The 22,742-nt window shown below is 40.7% G+C and overlaps 1 protein-coding gene across 2 annotated transcripts in view; it reads right to left on the reverse strand.

Moving 5' to 3' along the window:
• Positions 1–21,487, reverse strand: part of RALA (RAS like proto-oncogene A) — a 28,212-nt gene extending 6,725 nt beyond the window's left edge. The window contains exons 1-4 of one of the 2 annotated variants that reach the window (XM_084282729.1): positions 21,423–21,470; positions 13,138–13,227; positions 2,743–2,897; positions 1,559–1,767 (exon numbers count right to left, since the gene is read on the reverse strand). In XM_084282729.1, coding sequence (XP_084138855.1) covers positions 1,559–1,767; positions 2,743–2,856 — 323 coding nt within the window. In that variant the 5' untranslated portion in view covers positions 2,857–2,897; positions 13,138–13,227; positions 21,423–21,470. Of the gene's footprint in view, positions 1–1,558; positions 1,768–2,742; positions 2,898–13,137; positions 13,228–21,422 lie in introns of both variants that reach the window. The other variant, XM_084282730.1, reaches the window with a different exon arrangement.
• Positions 21,488–22,742: the final 1,255 nt, after the last annotated feature.

Here is a 22,742-nt window from a genome sequence, read left to right on the forward strand (position 1 = left end):
TTGCACTCTAGAGCTCAACTATACTAAATAACCCTCCAGAACTGACATACCTAGCAACAACTGGTAATGCACCCCTCTCTCTCTTTAAATATATAAACACACCCATACACATACTGACACACAAATGAAGAAGTAACAGAAGCGGAAAAGCTCACTTTCTCTCCTCTCCCTATCTTCTTCTCCCTTAGGTGTGATATTAAATGTGTTCTGATACTTAGGACTAATTAACTAAAACTATGATGATATCTCTAAGAAACCTTATTTCGGTGGGATGCAGATTATCTCTTTTTATATTTGTTTCCTCGCTTTTATCTCAAAGATGATCTCCTCTCCTATTTTGATTACCTTTGAACTGTTAAATTTTTTTTGGTCTTGTCTTTTTTCTTTTTACTATATATAATATAGCAATACGGTATTTTACTGATTTACTTATTTCACTATATATGCATATATGTATAGTGATGACCATTTTAATTTGGCTTTATCTATCAAACAAAATCAAACATTTGTAATATTCTGCTGTCTAACTCCCCACTCAAAACAAGGGTTTTAATGTGTTGAATGTGTGAAGAGAATTCAAAAACAAACAACAACAACAAACTGCTTGTTAAATCCTCCTTACAGCAGAAAGATCCAGCCTCTATTTTGCATGTTGCTCCTTAAGTGATATTCTCTCTAACTTTGATGGTAAGGGTTAACCCTATACAGAAGCCACTGACGTTTGCTTTGTAAATTCAAAAACTTACATCAGTATATTTTACAGAGAAGAATTCAGTCCATATAAAACTGGATGGACAGATTTACAGCAGACCTTTACACAAAATGGATAGCTGCTTCAGAATAGTCAAAAATACTTCTCAATTGCTGTTAAAAACACTTTTAAGGTGTAAAATAGTTGTATTGCTTACACTACCCATTTCAGTCTTCCCAGACTACAACGCACATAGATTGCATAGCCTAAGACTTTGCAGACAGACATCACCAGATGCAGATCTAAACAGTTTTCAGCTGGAACCTGGTCATGTCATCTTTATAACTATGAAGTAGCCTAGCATATGACAGCTGGACATGCTACAGCTACCTTTTTGCTCTAGGTGGTGTTTCAAAGGTTAAAGAAATGCAACATAATCTGCCATACCAAGCAAGAACTAAAAAAGACACCTCTGGAGAGTATGCGGTATTGCACATACATTATATATATCCATACAGTCAGTAAGCAATTTTTCTCAGATCCATTACTTGGGATAGCACTATGCCTACTCACAAATACTGCTTCTTTGCACTGCAGTGCCAAGCAATAGCGACATTCAAAGGCAGCAGCTTTCCGAATGTTGCTGTGTAGCTGCTTTGTAGCAGTAACCTTTTTGGTATTTAGAAACACAGCAGTAAAGATATCCGAAGTGGTATGCAGATAGCAAAGGCATGGCTAGGCACCTATTGAAAACAATGTGACTACAGTCATCTAACCTGGACCAACATAATGATATTATAGAACAACAAAGAAAGTGATTGTAATTACCTCACTATAATTCAATAACTATCTTGCCTTGTAACTTACCTGAAGTCTGCAGTAGCTGCAAATGATTCCAGCTCTGTAATAGAGAAGACACAAAGAAAGCCTTCTCCACTTCGGAAGTAGTTGTCTCTAATTGCAGCATAGTCCTCCTGCCCTGCTGTGTCTAATATATCAATTTGGACTTCTTCTCCATCCAGAACCACCTTTTTCCTGTAGCTGTCTGCTTTGGTGGGCTCATAATCTTCTACAAACTAGAAACACAATTTTTACTACATAAAAAAAAAAAAATCATGCCTGTACAAAGCAAATGTTTCTATTTGCATATAAGAATAAAACACACATCTTACAATGTTACAGTAACAAATAAATAAGCTTATGTATTTAGGCTACATGAAGTGCTCACACTATTCAACACAGATGTAACTTTTTTTTTTTTATTCAGACATTACAAGGAAATTTTAGAGGTAACTGCAAAACTAAGTGTCTGTTTCTGGTTAACCAGAACATCTGGCTTCATTTCATTATGCTATCAAGCAGTCCTGACTTTAAATATATTTAGTATCAATTTTTAATGGACACTGAAGGCATAACTTATACTTCTTAAACAAAAAGAATGATTTTCACTGACAAAAAAGCAGGGACACAAGAAACAGATTTTTTTTCTTCTCCAACATCAGCGGGGAAAAAAAAAAGAAAAATTGGTCATCATTTCAGGCATCAAGCTACTCACCAAACTGAAGAAGCTTTGAGCTATAATATTTACATAAGTTTTAATAGGTCTAGTAAATAAGAAAACATACCGTAAAGGAGCAAGTTCCAAAAATGCCATCAATTTGCTTAAAAGTCAATTTATACCTTTACAGGTGTCTCTAAGAGATCAAATCTGAAATCTCAAAGAATAATAGAATGGTTGGGTTGGAAGGGACCCTTAAGGATTATCCAGTTCCAACCCCCTGCCATGGGCAGGGACACCTCCCACCAGACCAGGTTGCCCAAAGCCCCATCCAGCCTGGCCCTGAACACTTCCAGGGAGGGGGCATCCATGGCTTCTCTGGGCAACCTGTGCCAGCACAAAGATATTTTTATTTTTGCTCAGTTCGGTAGCTGGCTTTCATACCACGTCATATACATTTAGACCATTTCAGAAAATAACTGTACCAATTAAATGCTTAAATAACACTGTGTAGCAGACATTCCATGAGATAATTTCTAGCACACATTCTTACCTCATCATACATAAACTGTAGTGTTAAAGCAGATTTTCCTACACCACCACTTCCCACCATGATGACTTTGTGCAAAGCCAATGAATTCTGCCCTTTAGGCTTATTTGCTGCCATCTTTGGATTGTGGAAAATTTGCAGGTATAAAATGAAAAAACCTAGAAGAAAAAAATACATCTTCATTTGTTTTCTTTTCTCCCTCCCATATACACTGCTTAAAATTGATCCATTTCAAATCCCTGCATAATTAAGGGCTTAAATTTCAGTTCTGTTCCTCAAAAAAGCAGTGAGCTTTTTTACTGTGGAAAACATCTCACAAATTATAACAAATCCATCTTTTTTTTTTTTTTTTTGTGGCATGAGCGAAGAAAGCATTCACCATTTGGAATGGGCACAGGTGGGTTCACAGCATCCAACAGCAATTAGGGAAAATGATTTACATTTTGGTACGTAATGTTTTCTTTTAGAGACATGGTACTTGTTGCGAACTCTTGTTAGTTTACTAAGCAAGAACTGAAGAAGTAAACCACATTGAGTCAACATCACACAAGAAAACATGAGATATGACAGCTGCAAGGGAAAGAAAACAGACGTTTGAAGGAATTTCCAGCTTAAGCAGAAGGCACCAAGACACAACAGCAAGGGTTGGTTAGTGTACTTTTTTTTTCCAGAGAAAATCAGGCACATGTGTCATTTAAATCCTAAAATGAATCAGCTTCAGCAAGTCAATCCGAAAATCAAAAGAACAATCTGGTTAAGGCAGAGTGGAACGACTCAGCTTGCCTTTGTAGACTAAAAACACAGTTACCCACTGTGCTTGAAATAGTTGTCCTAGTCCCACAGCTACTTGCTCAAACACAAATCTCTGCACCTCAGTAAAACCAAAGGGCTCTGTGACAGGTCATTCACATACACTGTAATGTGTGTGCGCACGTGTACAAAAATAACAATCCCATTAGCCTTAAAAAAAAAAAAATAAATCAGTTTTAGCAGAGCTCCAACTATTATCATCCTACATCATCATTTAATTCCCTGCTTATCCCAACAATATTACTACTGTATTTCTGTTTAATGGAAGACAGAACTTTTTGTCTTAAAACAGGGGAAACTCACTGCACAGATTCGTAAGAATGCTTAAATTTTCTCCAGGATCTCCCTCCTCCATATATTAAGGTCAAAACTAGCTCTGATATCCAAAACGCACAATGACTTCTCCATTACAGAGGGTATAAACACAAGAGACATCTACAGCAGCAACTAAGAACCAAACATAACCTGGATTTTGCCGATCAGAAAGCTCTGAAAGAAGACAGTCACATGACAACATCATCTGGTTTTATACTACCAGATAACAACACAGCATAGGAACAAGATACCATTACCTCATTACCTTTAGCCATCATGATCATCTGACAATCTCACGCTAAAATTACATCCTCCTGCATAATGAATCACCACTGTGTGCAGTTTAAACAACAGGAACATCAAGCATGACAGTTCTTTAAAAACTTGTATCAAAGTCCCTAGCTCAGGACGTGCACTATGATTTGTTAGCAGTGAGGCAGTTATCTGTAAATGCATGCTGACTGAAGCTTTGTTAGAGACTAACCCAATCCTTCCTGGAATTAAAACTCAAAAAAAAAAAAAATTAGAAAAGGAAGAAGAAACCTACATGAGAAACTCTCTGGATCACATCAATAACACTACCCATTACGCTGTCAAAGAATCCTGAAAATGCAATTGAATATTAAGTGGCTTAAATTGTTTCTCCCAGAAAGGTTATCTAAGTGAAACGAGCATGAGTAAGCTGCCGTACTAATTACAGACATATAGCAGAGAAATAACTAACATTACGTTATAAAGTCTTTTAAGGAGGAGACAGACCAAGTAGCAGAGAACAAAACACATTTTGGTTTTGGCCATTATGGCTTTAAAAGAACCATAGCTTTATTTTTACTTAAGAGGGAGTACGAGAACATGAAAATCTCTCTTAGCTGTGTGTACACTTTCAACCTGCTACACCACATTTTGAACTACTCCACGTTGTTTTGCTTTGCGCTTGTCTCTTAGGAGAATAAATGTATACTGAAAGTCACACTTACTAGGTTTTTAATATGTATTTCAGACAAGTACTATGAAGTAGCATTCCTCCGAATTCCAGTTATCAACTGAGAACAGCTCAGTTTGACAAGTTTAGATTACAATGCATACTCTCAGAAGCACAGATACCAGAGCACCAGGATACACAGATAGGGTCTGTATTAATCTTACTAAGCAAGGAAATAGCATTCTTCTACAAGAACCCCAATACTGCAGCAAATTCAAACGAATTCAGCAGGATCTCTGTCAGGTGTGTTTCTGCAAAGTCAATACTACAATTTGTGAAAATGTTCAGATATGTAAGAGTCACGTTTCACTGTAGTATTTGTTGTAAATTAACCTACAGTCCCTAGGTAGATTGAGCAATGGGAATATTCCCCTCCTACCAGACGCTTCAATTGAACTGGGAGGATCCCAGGGTAGGTAAGAGAAGCTGCCACTTTTTGAACTTTGTGCAACAGTTGACAAAAAACTCGGAAAGCATAACACTGATGTCCAAACAGAAAGACCTTTATAAACACTCAAGTTAATGAAGATGCTCCTTTTAACTGCATACTCTTTAACCAGGAAGAATATCTGGCAGACAATCATTTTCAGAAGCCTTGATAACATCTCTTCAAAGAAGCATAAGAGATTGAGTCAAAGAAAAACTCAGAATTAAAACAAAACAAAAAAAACCCTGACCCAACCGGTCAGAGCAGTATCCTGAGTCATCAAGTCATCAATAACTATCAGTGAACAACATTCCAGTAAGATACTGAAGACAGCAAAACTTCGTGCTACCACATACTCCAAATCTTAACGATAAGCTTGCCATAAATATTCTGTCCCATTGTGCAGCGGGAGGAGGTTCAGCACGGTCAGTTGATTTCAAGTTCTTCATAATCCAATAAAGATACAAGATGAGCAAACTCATGCCTGCTGAACAGTAGACATGAAGCTAGCAGACAGAAACAAGCTACACACCAAGCAGGAATGGTCTGATTCTGTGCAAACGGTATTCAATCCAGAGAGACTGCTTCAGAAGAGGTACTCCACCTGAGAGAAGACAGACTTTGAAAGTGGTAGATTTTAAGTTACTGCCACATACTTCTACCTATTTCAGTCTGCTTTTAAAAGCAAAGTGGAGCATAGAATCCAATTTTAACAGTAAAGAACCTAAGATCTTTCATACAAAGTATATTTCTCTATCCCTAATTCATATAGCCTGACTTATTTTCATAAGCGTTCATTAAAAAAGTATAAATTTGGGTCATACCTCATTTTTTAATTGTCCTACTTAATAATTATGATGAAATTAACAGAGACTGGGGAAGGAATCCTCTTTTGCATAGCTCAAAAAAAAAAAAGAACACTTTCATGTTTTGTTTAAAGTGCTTTTTTATTTTCATTTTTGTCCAATCTTGAAGTTGCAAAACTGTTGTGAGGCCAGAAGATAAGCACAGGCCCCTCCTGCAGCAGAACCCCATGTTATTGTACAGCAGAGAAAGGTTCACACAGAACCAAGCAGGGTGTTGTCAGTAGCTGTATAATCCATTCGTACAGGTCAGCTTTTTACCACACCCATTGGTAATCCCCACCCCAGCAATAATGCTGATGACATACACGAGAGTATTTTTAAACAGTCCTTTGTGTAGCCTAGCAAGTTGGAAGGGAAGTGAAAGCTTAACTGGCTCAACAACGTACTTCCATACCTTTACTCAGAAGGGCCAGAGCGCTGTCTAACCACCATGCTGTGGATCACTCCTCACCTCTGCTGCTGATAAACTCCTAGGAAACTGCCCTTTCCAACATGCTTGAGCAAATAAGGGCACAAATGATTGACTCTCGGTGGCTGCTCAGCCAAAGTAAGCAGTTCTCTGTGCTCCTACAGCTGTTCATTACCTGCTTGCAGATAGCCACCCCCACAGTTCTGTGCTCCATCTGATGGCAGGCTTCCAGTTGGAGCCAGGATCACTTTTTGTGGAGCCAGGTAAGGCAGCGATCAGATTAAATCAAGAGAACTGCAGGAGAAGCAACTATAGTTCACATTAGCGTCAGTCACAGCAACTTGTCCAACAGCACAGAAATCTAGTCGAGGGGAAGAAGACCAGGTAGGAAAATAACTTAAGATCATTCTGTGTAGCAAAAGATACTTGTGACTCGAGGTATAAAATTGCTGCCTCTCTTGAGCGACTGGTATGTACATCTGGTAATGCTGACCTTTCCAGAGGTCCACACCTTGCATGGTACATCCTCTGTGCAAGAAACACTGTGGTAGCTCTAGTCCCCAGTGGATTCAAACACGATAGTCAGCTCTACTCACCTGCGGAACAAGCTGGAGAGCACTCCTGTAGTGGGACTTGGACAAGGAAACTAGAGATGCTTGCATCACATTAACCCTTGCATAAAGTCTTGAAGCAGACTGGTTATCCAGAGCCACAAGAGCAGGTAGGATGATCAGGTAACAGGACAAAAAGAGGTTTTCATCTCTAGGGACAATGTTTTCTGGCCAGGTATCTTTTAAAGTATGTGATTGGGGGCGGGGGGGGGGGGGGGGCGGGAAAAAAAAAAAGAAAAAAGAGTAGGAATCTTTGATCTCCCTACTACAAATATTTATTTTGCCCTCCTATCTACTTCTTCAGCCAAATAAGCTGAGACCTAAAAATAAATTTATGGGTGAAAAATAAAATATATGCTTTTTATCCCCTTACTCATCTTGCTCATTCAGAAGACTCCTCTTAGATTATCCCAATTTCTCAGATGCTCTTTGGAAATGACTTCTTACAGAATAACCTGCTCCAAAACATTTAATTGAAGCAGGCTTCCTTACAGCTCTGTGCCAATTGTCCTCTACATCCCTCCTCAGTATTATAGTCCTGATGTTCGTACTCATGTTAAAAGGGAGAAAAAACATGGCCAACAGAGTAGCTGCACACCAACCCAAGCAGGACAATGCATGCCCAGCTCACATTGCTTTCTTTCCTATAGAGAGAACACTGACACAGATTTTTTCCTATTTAGCCAGCATCAGATATTCAGGCAACTTACAGGAACAATCAAATTCAATGCACCCAGCCCTGTCAAAATGTACCTAAAACCAGCCAACAGGCCACAAATTAAGGAAGAACAGAGCGTATGATCAGACAGACTCATTTTAAAAAGAATTTGACTAAAAGGGGTCAAGAAGCTACTCTGTCCATTTTGATCCCCTCGAGTCTCATAAATGCAATATCAATGAGAGCAGAGCAGGGAAGGAGAAGCATTACACTGCAAAGTCGCATCATTACAGGCAAGAATTCAGCTGGCATCTTCTGCAGTGCTATACATAAAGCTGAATGCAGGCTTTGTGAAAATGCAGTTGTCCTTAACAGGCGAACTTTGATTTGCTGCAGGCATTTGTTTGAAGGGGACTAGTTAAACATAGCTTTGTGTTTAAAGATAATCGGTACAGTTAGTATAGTAGATTCTAGTTAATAAGAGATAGTGGTGCCTTTCTTCAATTATAAAACAGTTTCTTTTATTAGTATTTGTATAGCCTTCTTAAAACTATGACATCAAAACTGAATTCCTAGTCTTTTGTTTCTATTCTCTTCCTTAATGGAAGATTGCATCAAGATTTGCAAGACTGTAATATTAACCTCATTACCCACTCATCTTTATGATGACCAACTTTTTTCCCTGAGGACTGTTTCATATGGAGAACATCAATTACAACTGGTAGCTCATACATCACAGCACCTGTTTTTACTCTTTTTTTATTCAGTGAGCTAGAATTTGATACATTTGGAGGAACAGAAGTGATTTCATTGAAACGTGAGTTATGGGTACAATATTAAGAACTACAAATAGCGTGCTTTGACCAGAATACATCCAGAAAGGCAAAATATTCTACTGATTGCTTACTGAACAATTAAAGGAAATTTAATAATGGAAACCCATGACCTTCTGAACAAATAACTCATTTTATTCATTAAGCAAATACCTGCAGTATTACGTACTTTATGATTAATATAAACTATCTACTCCAGAAACACAAGCTAAAACTTTCTATTTCATTCTGAAGTGAAAATTTATAGTAATTGTTTGACAGTAACCCCATGCTAAGTGAGTTTGAACAATCGCTGAAGTTTCTCAACTTCTGCAAAGCAACTCGTAACTCTGTTGTCTCATGTAGTCTACAGGTTGCCAAAGTTCAGCATTCTGAGGAAAAAGCACGGAAGCAAGAATAAATAAAAAAACACAACAGGGCCAATGCATTTCCTGTTCCCAGAAATCACCAAGCAATATAACCTTATTTCTACCGTATTGGTTACTAAAAGATCACCGTTTCACCCAGCTACTTCATTTTTAGTAGCTTCAGTTCAGTTAACAATCGCAAAATCATGTTCGAGAATGTATGGTTTGAAAATTATCAGTGCAGAACAGCGTACTAGATTCAGAGTATCTGGAAGGCAACTCATGGATGACTCAGATATTCCTGCAACAAAAATGTTCCTGGAAATGTAAGAAGGCAACTCCAGGCAGGCTGAGCCTAACTAGTCATCCCTCCCAACAGCTGGTTGCAATTACACTATTCAAACCAGATCAGCAGAAACACCCCATGACCCAGGAACAGACAGGATACATGAGGACATAGGACAGGATACACGATGCCAGCTGCTTTAAGAACTGTAGAGTAAGGAAGCTTTTGAGGTTAGATCAGCATTACTTTAATAAGTGACATTCCATGTCTCAAGCTTGACTCGTGTTTTTACTGCAGTTTAAACATGCAACATCTGTCAAGCTCAGCATGAAGTAACATCAGTGTTGTGTTAAGGTAGAACAAATATTTTAAATATTAAATAATCACTATAAACTCTAAGTAGTAACCTAAAGAAAGATGAAATTGAACCCCAATTTTACATCAAACCTATCTTGGAAATAACTAGTATCATTATACAAAGAAACAGGCCTTCAGAAACACTTTCCTCTAAGTCCTTTCCTTTCTCCTGCATATAACCCTTTGACATAAACCTGCGTAACTGGGAATTAGGATTCAGTTTCCCATGACTTTAACAGGCAGTCAAACCACATTCAAAGTTTGGTAGGAACTCCTCTTTCCAAAGCTTTCTAATGCATACTATAAAAGGCATTTGTCTCTCCCACACCCACAAAACAAATTTACTAAGGTGGATACACAGCTACTAAAGAGAGTAAAGAACAAAAAGTGACTTAAGTTCAATCTCTCAGCAGCAACAAATCTCCTCAGGCAAGAGACCTGTACTTCCCAGCTTCTGGAGATGGGTACTTTGAACTGTCACAGTATCCAGGCACGGAAACGAGAAGAGTCGACCAGTGAACTCCTCCAGTAACTGAGGCCCCATCCTTCCTAAAAATTACACTGCACCACTATAAAGAACAGCAGGTCCCTTCATGCCAGCAGCACTGTGCTCTTAAGACATCACTGCAAGAACTGAGAGTGGCCAAGAAGCCACTAAACGGGACCCAAGCTCCCAGCTGTCCTGCAGTCTTTCTGAGGCTCCACCGGGCCTCAGTGCCAGCTTCTGGGCACAGCCGGGAAGTAAGCCGCAGCTTTTGAAGTGAGACTGGATCTGTATTCTACAGGTTTTAAGTCACCGTTTCAGCATTTGGTTATCAAAAAGCCTCTTTGGCATCCTGCAAGTAGACTTCTGAGGAGGCGCCTCCACAAAGAAGTTTCTTGAAACCCATATGGAACAGCACAAAAAAGCCTTGAAGAACTGAACACCAGAAATATTCTGGAACAAGATCAAGGCCTTCAGATTTTAAACCTTGCAGTGTACCAAAAAGAAAGTGAGCAAGATACATCACTGTCCACATAAAGAGCTGACAAAACACGCAACACAAACCCACCTGCGTGCCTGTGATACTGATATAAACAGAGCCTGCCAGTCTGACCAATATTGCCAAACTGTTCCCTGACTGAACATTGGACTACAGCAGCTGCAGCCTATACACAATGCAAGCGTTACAAGGTCGCTCAGCCATAATTTAGTACCTGCTGAAGATTCCTCACCTTTTGCAAATTATGTGATGGTTGCCATGGAACATCTGGAAGCCTTCTAGGTACCTGCCATAGCTCACCCGGACTGATCCAGAGATCAGTGTGAAAAGAAACAGGCTCAAGCCCAGAAGCTGGGTTAAAACCAAGAGCAAGCTTGTTTTTATAGTTCAAATGACCGAAGTTACATTGTGAAGTAATTTTGTTAAAATACACATTTACACCACAGTCTAGTTCGTTACCTGGCTGGTACCCCATCTCAGTCTATCGTAATCACTGAGAGAACCTGAGCTTTCTGACACTGACAGCACTGAAGTGCTGCTTTAACACAAAGTGTAAATGCCCTGTCTTCTCTTAGAATTCCAACCTACACATTTAGGCACTTAACCCAGAATATTAACAGAAGGTTCTCATTCCGTATTGATATAGCTTTATATAGCATGAGGAGAGAATTAACAGTAACAGCAGTCATGACAGAAGACTGAACAGCCATCTCACTAGTCTGTGAAATTCATCGATGCTAGAGGCTTGCAGAGAGGTTCATCTAGGAAAGATTCAGAGGCAAAAAAGAAAAACAGGTATTCCACCAGATTTTCTAGTATAAGCAACACTAAGGAAGAAGGAAAGACTAAAACTGAAGACGATGACATATGCAGACAAAGCTTGCATACCAAATACCCATAATCAAGTATCATGACAAAAGTCAATTTACTGTCATGGGAGGTGTCATGTAGAATATCTGCTAATATTTAATTTTATTCATCATTTGATGGAGAAAAAAAATCACCTTTTTCCCTTTCAGATAAATGTCAGCAACAAGGCATAGACCACAAGGATGAATTTTCCTAGCACAGAACCAACAACTTGGTGGTTAATAATAAGTTAGTGCTATTCGACTAAGGACCAAGGGAAACACTTCTAGGACATGGTTAAACTAGTATCACCTAAGACATACTAGCCAGAGACATTTTCACCCTGCATTTCAAGGGCAAGAAAGCATCTCAGGAAGCTACAATTTTTTGACTAGAATAAGTCAGGCATCATTCACACTTGCACAGAGCTACCGCTTTTCAGCTGTTCTGGAAAGCAGCAAAAATGGAGTTCCCTAGAAGGCAGTATGCCAGAACTTGCAGTAAGAGCCTCAGCATTTCACTTTTAAAAGCAGTTCAAGAGCTCTGCTTTCAGAAAGTTGCTCACAGCATATTCAGTGTCATAAAACCAGCTTTTTTTCCCCCCTTGGTCAACCATATTTCAAAAGAAAACTCAACTACATCAACGTGCCCTTTTTGCCCCTTTACACTTCCATTTCAACATCCATTAAACATATTTAAGGAAGATTAAAATGCAAGCATTCTGAGTTGGCTTGACAAAGTAAGGTATTTAAACAAAGAATGAAGAAGGCTTCCGAAAGATGTACTTGAAACACATGTATTTGCCAGAACATGTCCATAAATCAAGATTTTCTCTAACACAAGAATCACTTTTACTGTTAACAACACCATACTCTTTCCTCAGATAGAAATTCAGAATGTCAGATGTGCATTTCTGAGAAAAAGCAAATATCAATCGAGTCATTTTTAAGGCCAGAAAGGATTACTTAAGATCCCCGCTTACTCAGACTGAAACTCCAGCCAAATAGTTTCACTGGTCTATAGGCAGGAAAGTTAACTTGCTACACAGAAATCTAGAAAACAATGGTATCTGCAAAGCAAAAACAAGTTCCTTCTAGGCTCATGGCAGGCTGCATCAACACTCTCAGGCTGATCTATAGAAGGGATGCCATCAGTGTTTGTATGTTGCATGCACCTTGCTGCGCAGTGAGACTAGTCCTGATGTTAATAGCTCAGGGAATTTCTCCTGCTCCAAACAACTTACTTTGCCTCATTAGCCATTCATATATTATTATGGTAAAAGAATCACGTGGACACCCTTAAATCCTTTAAGGTATTAGTACAGAAAGAATGAACACAGAAGCCTTGTTTGAATAACACTCCTATGAAATTCTTGACATAGAAAAAGTTTAAGCTTTCAAATAAAGCATTTGAGGCAGATACCGCCTTCTTCTGTGTGACCAGTGCCCAGCTGGACAAAGTTTCAACAAAAGCAGAGTCAGAATACCAACTTATCCTAACAAGTAATCCCCACTCTTTTTCTTAATTGGCTTTTGGCAATGACAGATGCAGGAATAAGTGATTCAGCAGGTACGAGCACATTTACATCAAAGGCCGCAGCACAAGTGGTGCAAGCACACAGGACCAAACACAGATTATTAGCAAGAGACATCACGAAGCAGGTACCACTAAATTCTCCGTCTCCTCTTCACAAATACAGGCAAGCGTTCTCCCTCTCCACAGGCAGACTGCATCAATGCACCAGCCAACTGGAACCTAACAAAATAGGAGTGTGTTGGATTTTGCATTTCAAAAAAAAAAAAAAAAAAAATCCTTTTATTCCGCTGAGGAATCATCCAGCTGTAGCAAACAAATTTCATTAGTGAAATCTGACTTGGCAAAGTAAGTTACTTAATCATTGTATGACTTTACCATCTGTTGTACCACCCCATTGCAAATGTGTAAGTACTCTTTTGTAGTAGTACTGTAAGAGCATAACTTTTGCAGCCATATATGTTCCAGTAAGTCCCCCCCTCCTGTTTACATTCTGTACAGTGTAAATTGCTCTGCCTAAAATCCTAATAATTTTTCTGTTTTATTCATGGCAAAAGGATTTCATATGCATGACTCCGTGAATGAGACTGGTTTGCAAATACACGAGGACTTGTAATTAACCTTTTGAGAAGGTGATTCAAATGCACAAGTGGTTGTAGACCTGACATTGCATATTAATACGACACTCATGAAGCTGAAACACAATTAAGTCTGATCCCTCCCAATCTTGGACACCGTTTATTCTTAAACTATTATATTTATCATTTGAGAATTTGGCAGTCAGTGTGGTAGACCTAAAAGACCCAATCAGCAATTAATCGCCTTTTAGTTCAATGTATACTTGCCAGTCATGTGATAATGGTAGAGTTTAATGGCTATTTCACGTACTATGGGCATAAAACAGACAGTTGCTAGAAATGGATGGCATTTGGTTCATTAACTTAGCATGAAGTTTTTAATGTTCAGGTTAATTCATCACTTTCCACATTAAGTCCCCATGCAAAGCGGTTTTGATTTTGTCCTGCTTAAAATACTGATTTTTTTTTCTGCTGTAGGACAGAAGACATTTCCAAGTTAAATGTTCTGAAAATGTAAAGTAACTTCAAAAATTGTTTTTTGTTCTCACTTGAATTCCTACAGCTCTTACCGTGCACATAATTCAAAACACTGCAGAACTGTTAAATGACTTAAAAGAATAAAATTTTCTAAGTTTTAACATAATCTCTAAAAAAGCGTTCTTTCTATTACAGAAATGCACATGAAAATCACAGATTGATCTCTGAATGCAGAAGCAAACATGATGTGCATTCCAGAGTTCCTGGGTAACCAGGTAAAGCAGATAACAAAAACATAACTAGTTTTGCAATCACACACCAAATTCAAGAAATCTTAGAACAAGCAACGGTAAGGATGGTACACATCACTAGATGGGTCTCAAGCGTCTCTCTTCCTGTGGTCAGCCACACGACACAACAACGACAATGGCATTCTAGCAGCGCTCACTAACCACAGCCAGTTTATTGTAAAGGTCAGTCCCTCCAGGGAAGAACTGTCTATGGCAAAATCTGGTATCTCTGTCAACATTTAACTGAATTAAACCTACACGTTGCAACACTAAAGTATGAGCTGTATTCCTTTCAGCACCCATGAACATTTAAAATCCAATGAGAAGCATGTGACCAAACACCTTTTCAACATTGCACCGTGTAATATAGGATTTCCTCTGGCCTGAAAAACCTTCCCTACTGCTGACTTATGAAAACATTTTCTTTCCAGCTGATCACTTGCATGCTCTCGATTCAGCTGCAATAACTTCTAACAGTGTCAGTTCTGCAGAGTCAGAACCTAATTCTACATCCTTTTTCCCTCAGGGATTTATTTCTTTCTCCTTAATATACATAAAGGCTGAGTCCCGCACAAATTCTCGAAGAGTTAGCTTCATTAAAACCCAGTTCGTTGTTCACAGATAATGGCCAGCAGGAAAGACCTCAGTCTGATGAGAAAGAGAAATCAAGTTTCTGAAAATCTCTCCTTCAAACAAAGTCAGTTCCTACTGACAAATCAGAGAATAACTATGCTAGCCTGACTGGGACAGTTATGAATATTTCAGCACTGTATTGTATTGTATTTCACTGTTCATATTTCTTTAAAAATCCTAGTATTTGGCTGCAAAACTGTTTCCTGCTTCAGTTTCTCCTCCAATAATTATTTTTTCCCCCAAATGTGTTTTTAAAAAAAAAAAGTCTTTGAAAGATTACAATATTAAACTTTGTTCACCAAGCAGTTGGTGGTTTTCTTCAAATTTGCCAAACTACACGTAAGATCGCTAATACTAATTTGGTTTTGCAGTTCTTTTCAAAATACTCCAGCCTGAAGAAACTCACTTAAACTACGCACATTACACACATGGTCTCAGTCCTAACTAGTTTGCCTTGCAGAGAATAATGCTCTTCTTGGGTTATTTCATTCTTCTGTCCCATTTGACTTTGAGAGCTATTAAGAACAGCCCTTGCAAGACAGAAAAGACAACAGGGTTAAGCCTTCATGCAATCTTAACAAAAACAGATGCTTTTCTACTACAAAAGTTCAACATGTGCCAAACCAACGATTACCTAAGAAGATCAAGTTTGGCAACAGGATCCAAAAGAAAAGCCTTTAAAGAGACAGAGACAGGACAGTAAAGAAGTTTCTTTAAAATAAAATAAAAAATAAAATAATAATAATAATAAAAAAAGCAGGACCCTCTAAACTTTTTGAATGATTTCAAGAAACATTGCATATCCCACTCTTCAGTAGTTGGACAAAAAGTGGCTGAGAAATACTAACATTTTGGTAAGCAGCTGCCCTACAAAATCATTATTTAAGTGTAATTGTAACTGTAAACCCTACCAGTAAAGCTAATAACTATATGCACTCATTTAGAGTTACTGGTTGACAAGGAGCCAGTCACATGGGAATACACATACAGGCTTTCCTATAACACTTTCTGGATCAGCTCTTGAAGAACATCAATCTCATAACCCTCCTATTGTGAACACAGGAAATACCCACCAGCAATGTCTGCTATGGGATTATTATTTATTTTTTTTTTTAAACAAAGCACAGAAACATTAAAGATGTACCATATGTATGGGTCAAAAGCGAGTTTCTTCCCTCCTCACAGCAGTAAAAGAAGGGTAAAAAGCACAGATCACAACATAAGAGCCAAGTTATTATCAAGACAAGACTTAAACAAGAGGACTGAGGTGTGACTTGGATGAAGATTTAGAATTTAACTCCTCTAAGTCCAAAGAGCCGTGATAGCTCAAGCTCTGCTACACAACCACAACTGAAAGACCCAAGTTCTTCCCAGAAAGAACACTGCAGCTACACAAATCATTTGGATTTTTAATACTTCTAAAACAAATGCAACTGTATTTTTGAATGAATTGTTCTGAAAATGGTTCCTTGTGTTGAACTACAGTTAAAACTAAATTAGTACTGATGCAAACCAAAGTAGTAATTCAGACCAGTAGCTTTCTTAAAGCCATTATTGTTCTTTTTGTAGTCTTCAATTAACAGGGACAAAACAATCAAGTAATACCATTTTATGCATCTCAACAAGTTACAGTGCATATCTTCCTATTCTGGTACTCCAAGATGTTCCAGCCCACACTGAATTTCATGATGAAAGTTACATGTATGCCATCTTTTTTTTTCACTGCAATGCTGTTTAATAATTTTAGAGGGTGAACTTGCTTAATGAAAAGTCATTTCTGATATTTAGCCTAATGCATTTGCTCTCTAAATTCTGAATGACCATGCAGGTCTGTATAGAGGAGGAGTCCAGACTGGAGTGTTTTCTTCCTAGGTTAAGTTTTCCTATTTTATTATGTACCTTACTTCCAGTGCATATGAATGAACTAGAATCTCAGAGCCATCGTGTTTGATTAGCAGCAGGGAAAAAATAAATAAATACACAACCAAAAGATGAAGAAAAGAGGCTTCAACAATTAATACTGATATGGACCAGTGCTGCATCAGTGATTTCCCAATGTAAATTACATCAGTGGAGAAAAAAAAAAAAAGCCCCAAACCACCCTTGTATTATACATTTAAAAACAGTGATAAATCTCAGACCTTTTATACATTTACGTTTTTGAAGTTAAATTGCAATAATGACTACTGAGCTAACAGTAATAATCACACTGGTCCAGTCACTGGAGCACTGCATTAAAGTCTTCATCGAGATATTGTTAAATACAAATTTTGACCTCACAGAAACTGCTTGTTAGAGTGTGCAATTTAAAGTTATTTCTTAAAAACCAAGAGTCCTGAGGGTTGGAATGAAGTTTTACTTGCATGTTACACTACAAAAGTGGAATTAATTTAGGTGGTTAAGTACATAAAAACTTTCTAATTTAGTGGTGTGGTACCAAAACAGCTCTGGCACACAGTAATTGCTTTCATTCAGTATCCAATTTTGCTTACTTTGACATCCATAGTAACAGTGACAAGTGATTAAGGATGAGCTTCTCCCACCCTTGCTTTGAGTAGAGCCTTTGGGTCCATCTAGTCAAACAGCTTCCACAGCACCACGTCAAGGTGGTGTTTTTTGGTCAAGAGTGTTTTTTGGGACCGGCACAGCATGCCTGCAGAAGTCAGTCACAATAACACTGTTTTTTGGTCTGTATAGCTTATTTCATTTTAAAGCCTGAAATAAATTCCACCGGGGAAAGTTTGGCTGGAATGAACTACTTCCACACTAACCACCCTTCCCAGGGAAGAGCAGAGCTATGCCAAGAGGACTGCACAACCCTGAAACGACAGGTTAGCCTTACTATGTGCTGCCCAATGGGCTCCGTTCAACAGGAGCACTGGCAAAGAGCAGGTGATACAATGTGTAGCTGGCTCTTACTGCTCTCAATAGAAGCTCCGTGCCTGGAAGACTTCCATGTTTACCGCACTCTGTTTAGTGTTGACGTGGGCGTTACTCATAAGCATTCTCAGACTACTGGAGACAAGGATCAGAGTTAAAGATCAAGTCTAACAGCAGCACAGAAGGGGACAGCTAGCATTTCAGAGAGTAAAGTGAAACAGGTACCGAGGCCTGAACGCGTAGCAGATCCTTTCTACCTACCTACCAAGCACAGGTACCGAGCTCCTTTGCAAAATCACATTTTCCGTAATTTGCAGAAATGCCAGTTTGGTCATACGGTGCATTTACTCGCAATTTTTTATCGAAACCTTGTGGGCCACTGCACCAGGCATTCCCACACTGTTGCATCAGATGATGTAGTAGTAAGCTTACTGGTAAGGAGAAAAAACACAATGTGCTAAATGAACTGTACCGGTAGGAATTCAATTTATACTGTAATCGCTGAACTAAGGAGCCAATATCACAAAACAAGCATCATCAATTCTACTAAGTACCGATTGCAGAGTTACTACGCAACCAACTCCATATCTTGTTTGTGCTACCTTCTTTGCATTCCTGGCTCCTCTCCACATTACCATCATAAACTGATTACAGCACAGCTTATTTTGAATTCTCTATAGTAACTGTCGCTCATTACACTTCCTCTTTACATTGCCTAACATCTCCTACACACCTGTTTCTCCATTTTTCCCCTCTGTGCACAGCATACCAATCTGTTGCCCGAGAGGTGCTAGAAATCTTGACGGACATAAAACTAATCCAAAACAAAACATTAGTAACAAAGACTAAGCCAGGCTGTACGCAAGGGCAATCAATCCTCTCTCATCAGGAAGTTGTAGTGCAGTATTACTTAGCTGAAACCACACTTCTTCCCTACTTGCTTCCACTCCTAAATCCAGCACTGCTTTCTCTTCAGATTTTTTTGCTCTTGTGCAGGGCTTCTAAGACTCAGCCATATAAGCCAAATGCTCTGATTGTTGGGTTCGTGGCTACCAAAGAGATCTGACAAATAGGTGTGACCACCAACAAAGCCTTGGTTGGTAGGTGCTCACTCCCACTCCCAAAAGTTGAGAAAACATAAGAAGCAAACCAAGATTTAACAACTCCCTGGGCTGTCTGCAAACCAAAACTGGAAGTTTCAGATTCTGCAGACAGTAAAACCTAGCAGTAACATTTTAGACCTACCACCCCAAGAGCTGATTTTCTTAAACACTGCATCAGGCAGACTAATAACATATAGCCATTCTTCCCTCCTTAATAATTCATACAACATTTTGCAGAACGTTCAGTGGAGTTGCGGTAATTAGACCGACTGCTCTATTTTCTTGGTTCCTTACATCCATTCTTCATAAGGTAGGAAGGAGACTTAAAACAGTCGTCCCATAATTGTGCGTGTGATGTGGGTAGGCCGTAATATATTCACTAGAAAGCTGTCACTAGCATACCGAACTACCTTGTTCACTTAAAATAGATCTCAATTTAGATGCAAAGTAATTTCAATAGCTTGGAGCCATCAGAAGTTTGCTGGAAGTTGGCTGTAAGCGCTCTCCAGGGGGTGGGAAGCTCCCTGCCCAGAACACAACAGGTCCACTACATCCCATAGCACTGGCTTGGTTGGCAAAACAAACAAATCCGATCACCGAGTTACATGACTTTTCTCGTACAATTATTTCTTCTTCAATTGTGAAGCCGCGGGGAAAACAATGCTGTTGGCAATCAGCCGAAATGTTTGCCTGGACAACTTCTGACGTAACCAGACACCGTACCTACATTACTCTTTGATACCAAGGAGCGGGCTACATCAGTTTCTAAGGCGGCAACATCCTTTGCTTCAGCAGTTCTACCTTCCAAGTCAGACGCACTTGAAATTTAACAGGGGCAAAGGCTCATCTCAGACAGAACACTCCTGCTTCAGGGCAGCCCCTTAAAAAAAGTCACTGCAGGGGTGTCAGAGGATGGCTTAGCGCCAGTTAAGAGCAGAACTGTTCTTATGGATGGGTATCTGAATACAGGGGAGACTCAGGTCACTGCAAGGCCTATAACAACGCTTATTTAACAGTCTCATATTCCCCTTTAGTTGCTTTTAGCCAGCACTGCCTTATCTGCAGAGCCACATCTCTCACCATCCTGACTCCACCTTCTCCCCCAGACAACCAATTTCTATGGATTATGTATATAAAGAGAACATGCCCACAGGTAACAGATTACAACAAATGCATGGCAAGCCCACATTCTAGCTTTCTCCTCTGTGGCTAGAGACACTCTCTTTAAGGTTTAGGAAAACAAGAAAGACCTTATTTGAACAGTGCCAAAGCGCAAGCAACTCTTAGAATACTGATTTCATCCTAAAAGAGTTGTATCTTCCCCTCCTCAAATTTAGAGGAACATGGCAAAGCAAAGACTGAGATGATGGAATTTGTATTAGTAAAGGCACACGGTCACTATTTAATGTCACAGCATATTTAGCCCCACCATTGACTTCTCATGCAGAGTACTGAGGGCTTTTTTTGACTGTTTTGTGCAACAGCACACCTCTTTCATTTTCATGGAGTGGGATAAAAGGCAAACATCACCAACACTAGCAACCCCTGTAACTTCTGCCATTAGGTGTCGTGTAATTCCTCTGCCACCTATTAGGAACACATGCAACTTCCCAGGGTTTAGGTGTTGGGGTGCATGCTATTAGGTCAATTAGGCTGAAAAGAAGAAACGTGATTTTTAATGAAGAATCGCTATTATTTGTGCTAATAACTACGGGAACGTCAGTACCTTCTCCAAGTCCACACAGCTCCCCTCTTTCCCCAAAAAGCCTGAAAGTTGACCGAAAATGATGAAGAGCCGCTGCTGAGCTTGTTTTCTTCTTTTTTTCTTTTTTTTTTTTTCTGCAGACCTTTCCATAACCTACCCACCCACCTCACCAGCAGCCAACCGTACCGCTCCCAGCCGGGGGACCGCGAGGCTGGGCGCTGCAGCACGCAGAGGCTGAGCACTCGGGGGTCGCTTCCAGCCCACTGCCCTCCTACCAGGAGCACCCAGGGGTGCTCGGCGGCGGGCGCCCAGCTGGGACAGGGGGGCTCAGGCGGTGCCTGGCCCGTTCGCCCTACGAGGAGGGAAGGAGCCGGGGCCGGGGGCTGCTACCGGAGCCCCCCCCCTCTCGCGGCTCGCCCAGCCGCGGCAGCACCCAAGGGTGCTCCTACGCGGGGGGCCCACCGAGCCTTTTGTCCGCCATGGGGGAGGGTGGGGGTGGCCCACCGGAGCCAACCCAGCCCTCTCCCTCTCCCTCGATGCGCTCGCGACGCCCCCCCCATGTCGCGACACGTTCCCGAGTCACGACAATCCCCCGGGTATCGCGACACCCCGCCCGCGTCGCGACACCCCCCGGGTGCTCCCGCCCGTCCCCGGGGTGTCTGGGAGGGGCGGGAGGCCGGGGCGGGTGTCGCGGTGGTGCCGTGCCCCGCTCCCCCTCCCGGCCCCGCTCCCGGTCCCGGTCTCCCCTCACCTGCGGCGGCGGCGGCGGCGGCGCGGGGCGAGCTCCGGGGCCCGCGGGGCGAGCGGGCGGGGCGGGACGCGAGGGGCGGGGCTACCGGGAGCCCTGGCCACGCCCCCCGGCCGCCGGGCGGAACCCGCTTCCGGGAGGGAGGGGGGAGCCGGTTCCGCCGGGGCGCGGCCCCGTCATGGCGGCCTGAGGGGGCGGTGGGGGACAGCGGGTGGAGCCGTGCCCCTCAGCGCCGAGGGGACAGCTGGAGGGAACGCGAAGCACCGGGAGTGATAGATTATGGGGTTTCTACTAGCTGGATCGGTGCATGAAGGGCTTAGGGCTGCCAAATAAACCAGGGAGAGAGGAGGGCTTCCACATAACAATAACTCAACTAACAACAGCAACCCCTCAGTAAACTGCGTCCTCCACCATTAAATCGGTGACTGGAGTGGGAGCTTTGTGTAAACGCAGGGTGATCATACGTACATAATGTAAGTGATGCAATGTCATCTAAGCACAATACACAAAATGAGTGCGCAGCGTCTATTTTTGGTTTACAGGCTGTAGCCACTACAACGTTCACCTCACTGAATACCTGTGGCAATTGGCATTGAAGCCAGCTGACTTTTTTTTCAAAACATTGATAAAAATGAGGGGAGAATGTGATCAGGGCTACACAAACTGTCTTGACTGCATCCCCCCTCCTCGCGATTCCTTGGCGGCACCTTGTTTCCAGGTCTGGAAGCTCCAGTTTTTATCACCTCCGCTGGAAATCTTCCACCTCTACATAATGCCACCTTTGTGTGCAATCTGCCAAGCAGGTGCACTTAAAAACCTTCTTTGTTGTCCTTTGTGCTCAGCTTTCTGTGAGTTCTAACATCTTAAACATTTAGCCTGTGTTAGGCCATCTCCCTCTAGGATTTAGTTTCTTTGGCCTCGTGTTTCAGTATGAGCTAATTTTTGCATACTCCACAGAGTCTGAGAAACTGTTGGCAATAAAAGAGCAATCCAGATGCGGTTCTTTCCAATTTATTACCAGAATACGTTCATTTACGCAAAGAAATGTTGGATCCCGTTAACTGGAGAAGAAAAAAAAAAAAAAAAAAAAAAAAAAAGTAAGCTGATAATACCAAATCAACACAACAGCCAAAACGAGACACAAAACATTTTTGATATTTCACCACGGGGGAAAATCTGCATGCTAGCTACACTTAGTCTTTTAATGAGAGCATAAAAATGTTGGAAGAGTGGTAGCATGACTCTGTACACATACTGACTCAGGGGGCTTCATGGAATCTTGGTCCAAATTCAGCATCTCTTCGAGTACTTATATGCTGTATT

This window comes from Netta rufina (assembly GCF_964035555.1).
Source record: "Netta rufina genome assembly, chromosome: 2".
Lineage (NCBI taxonomy): Eukaryota > Metazoa > Chordata > Aves > Anseriformes > Anatidae > Netta > Netta rufina.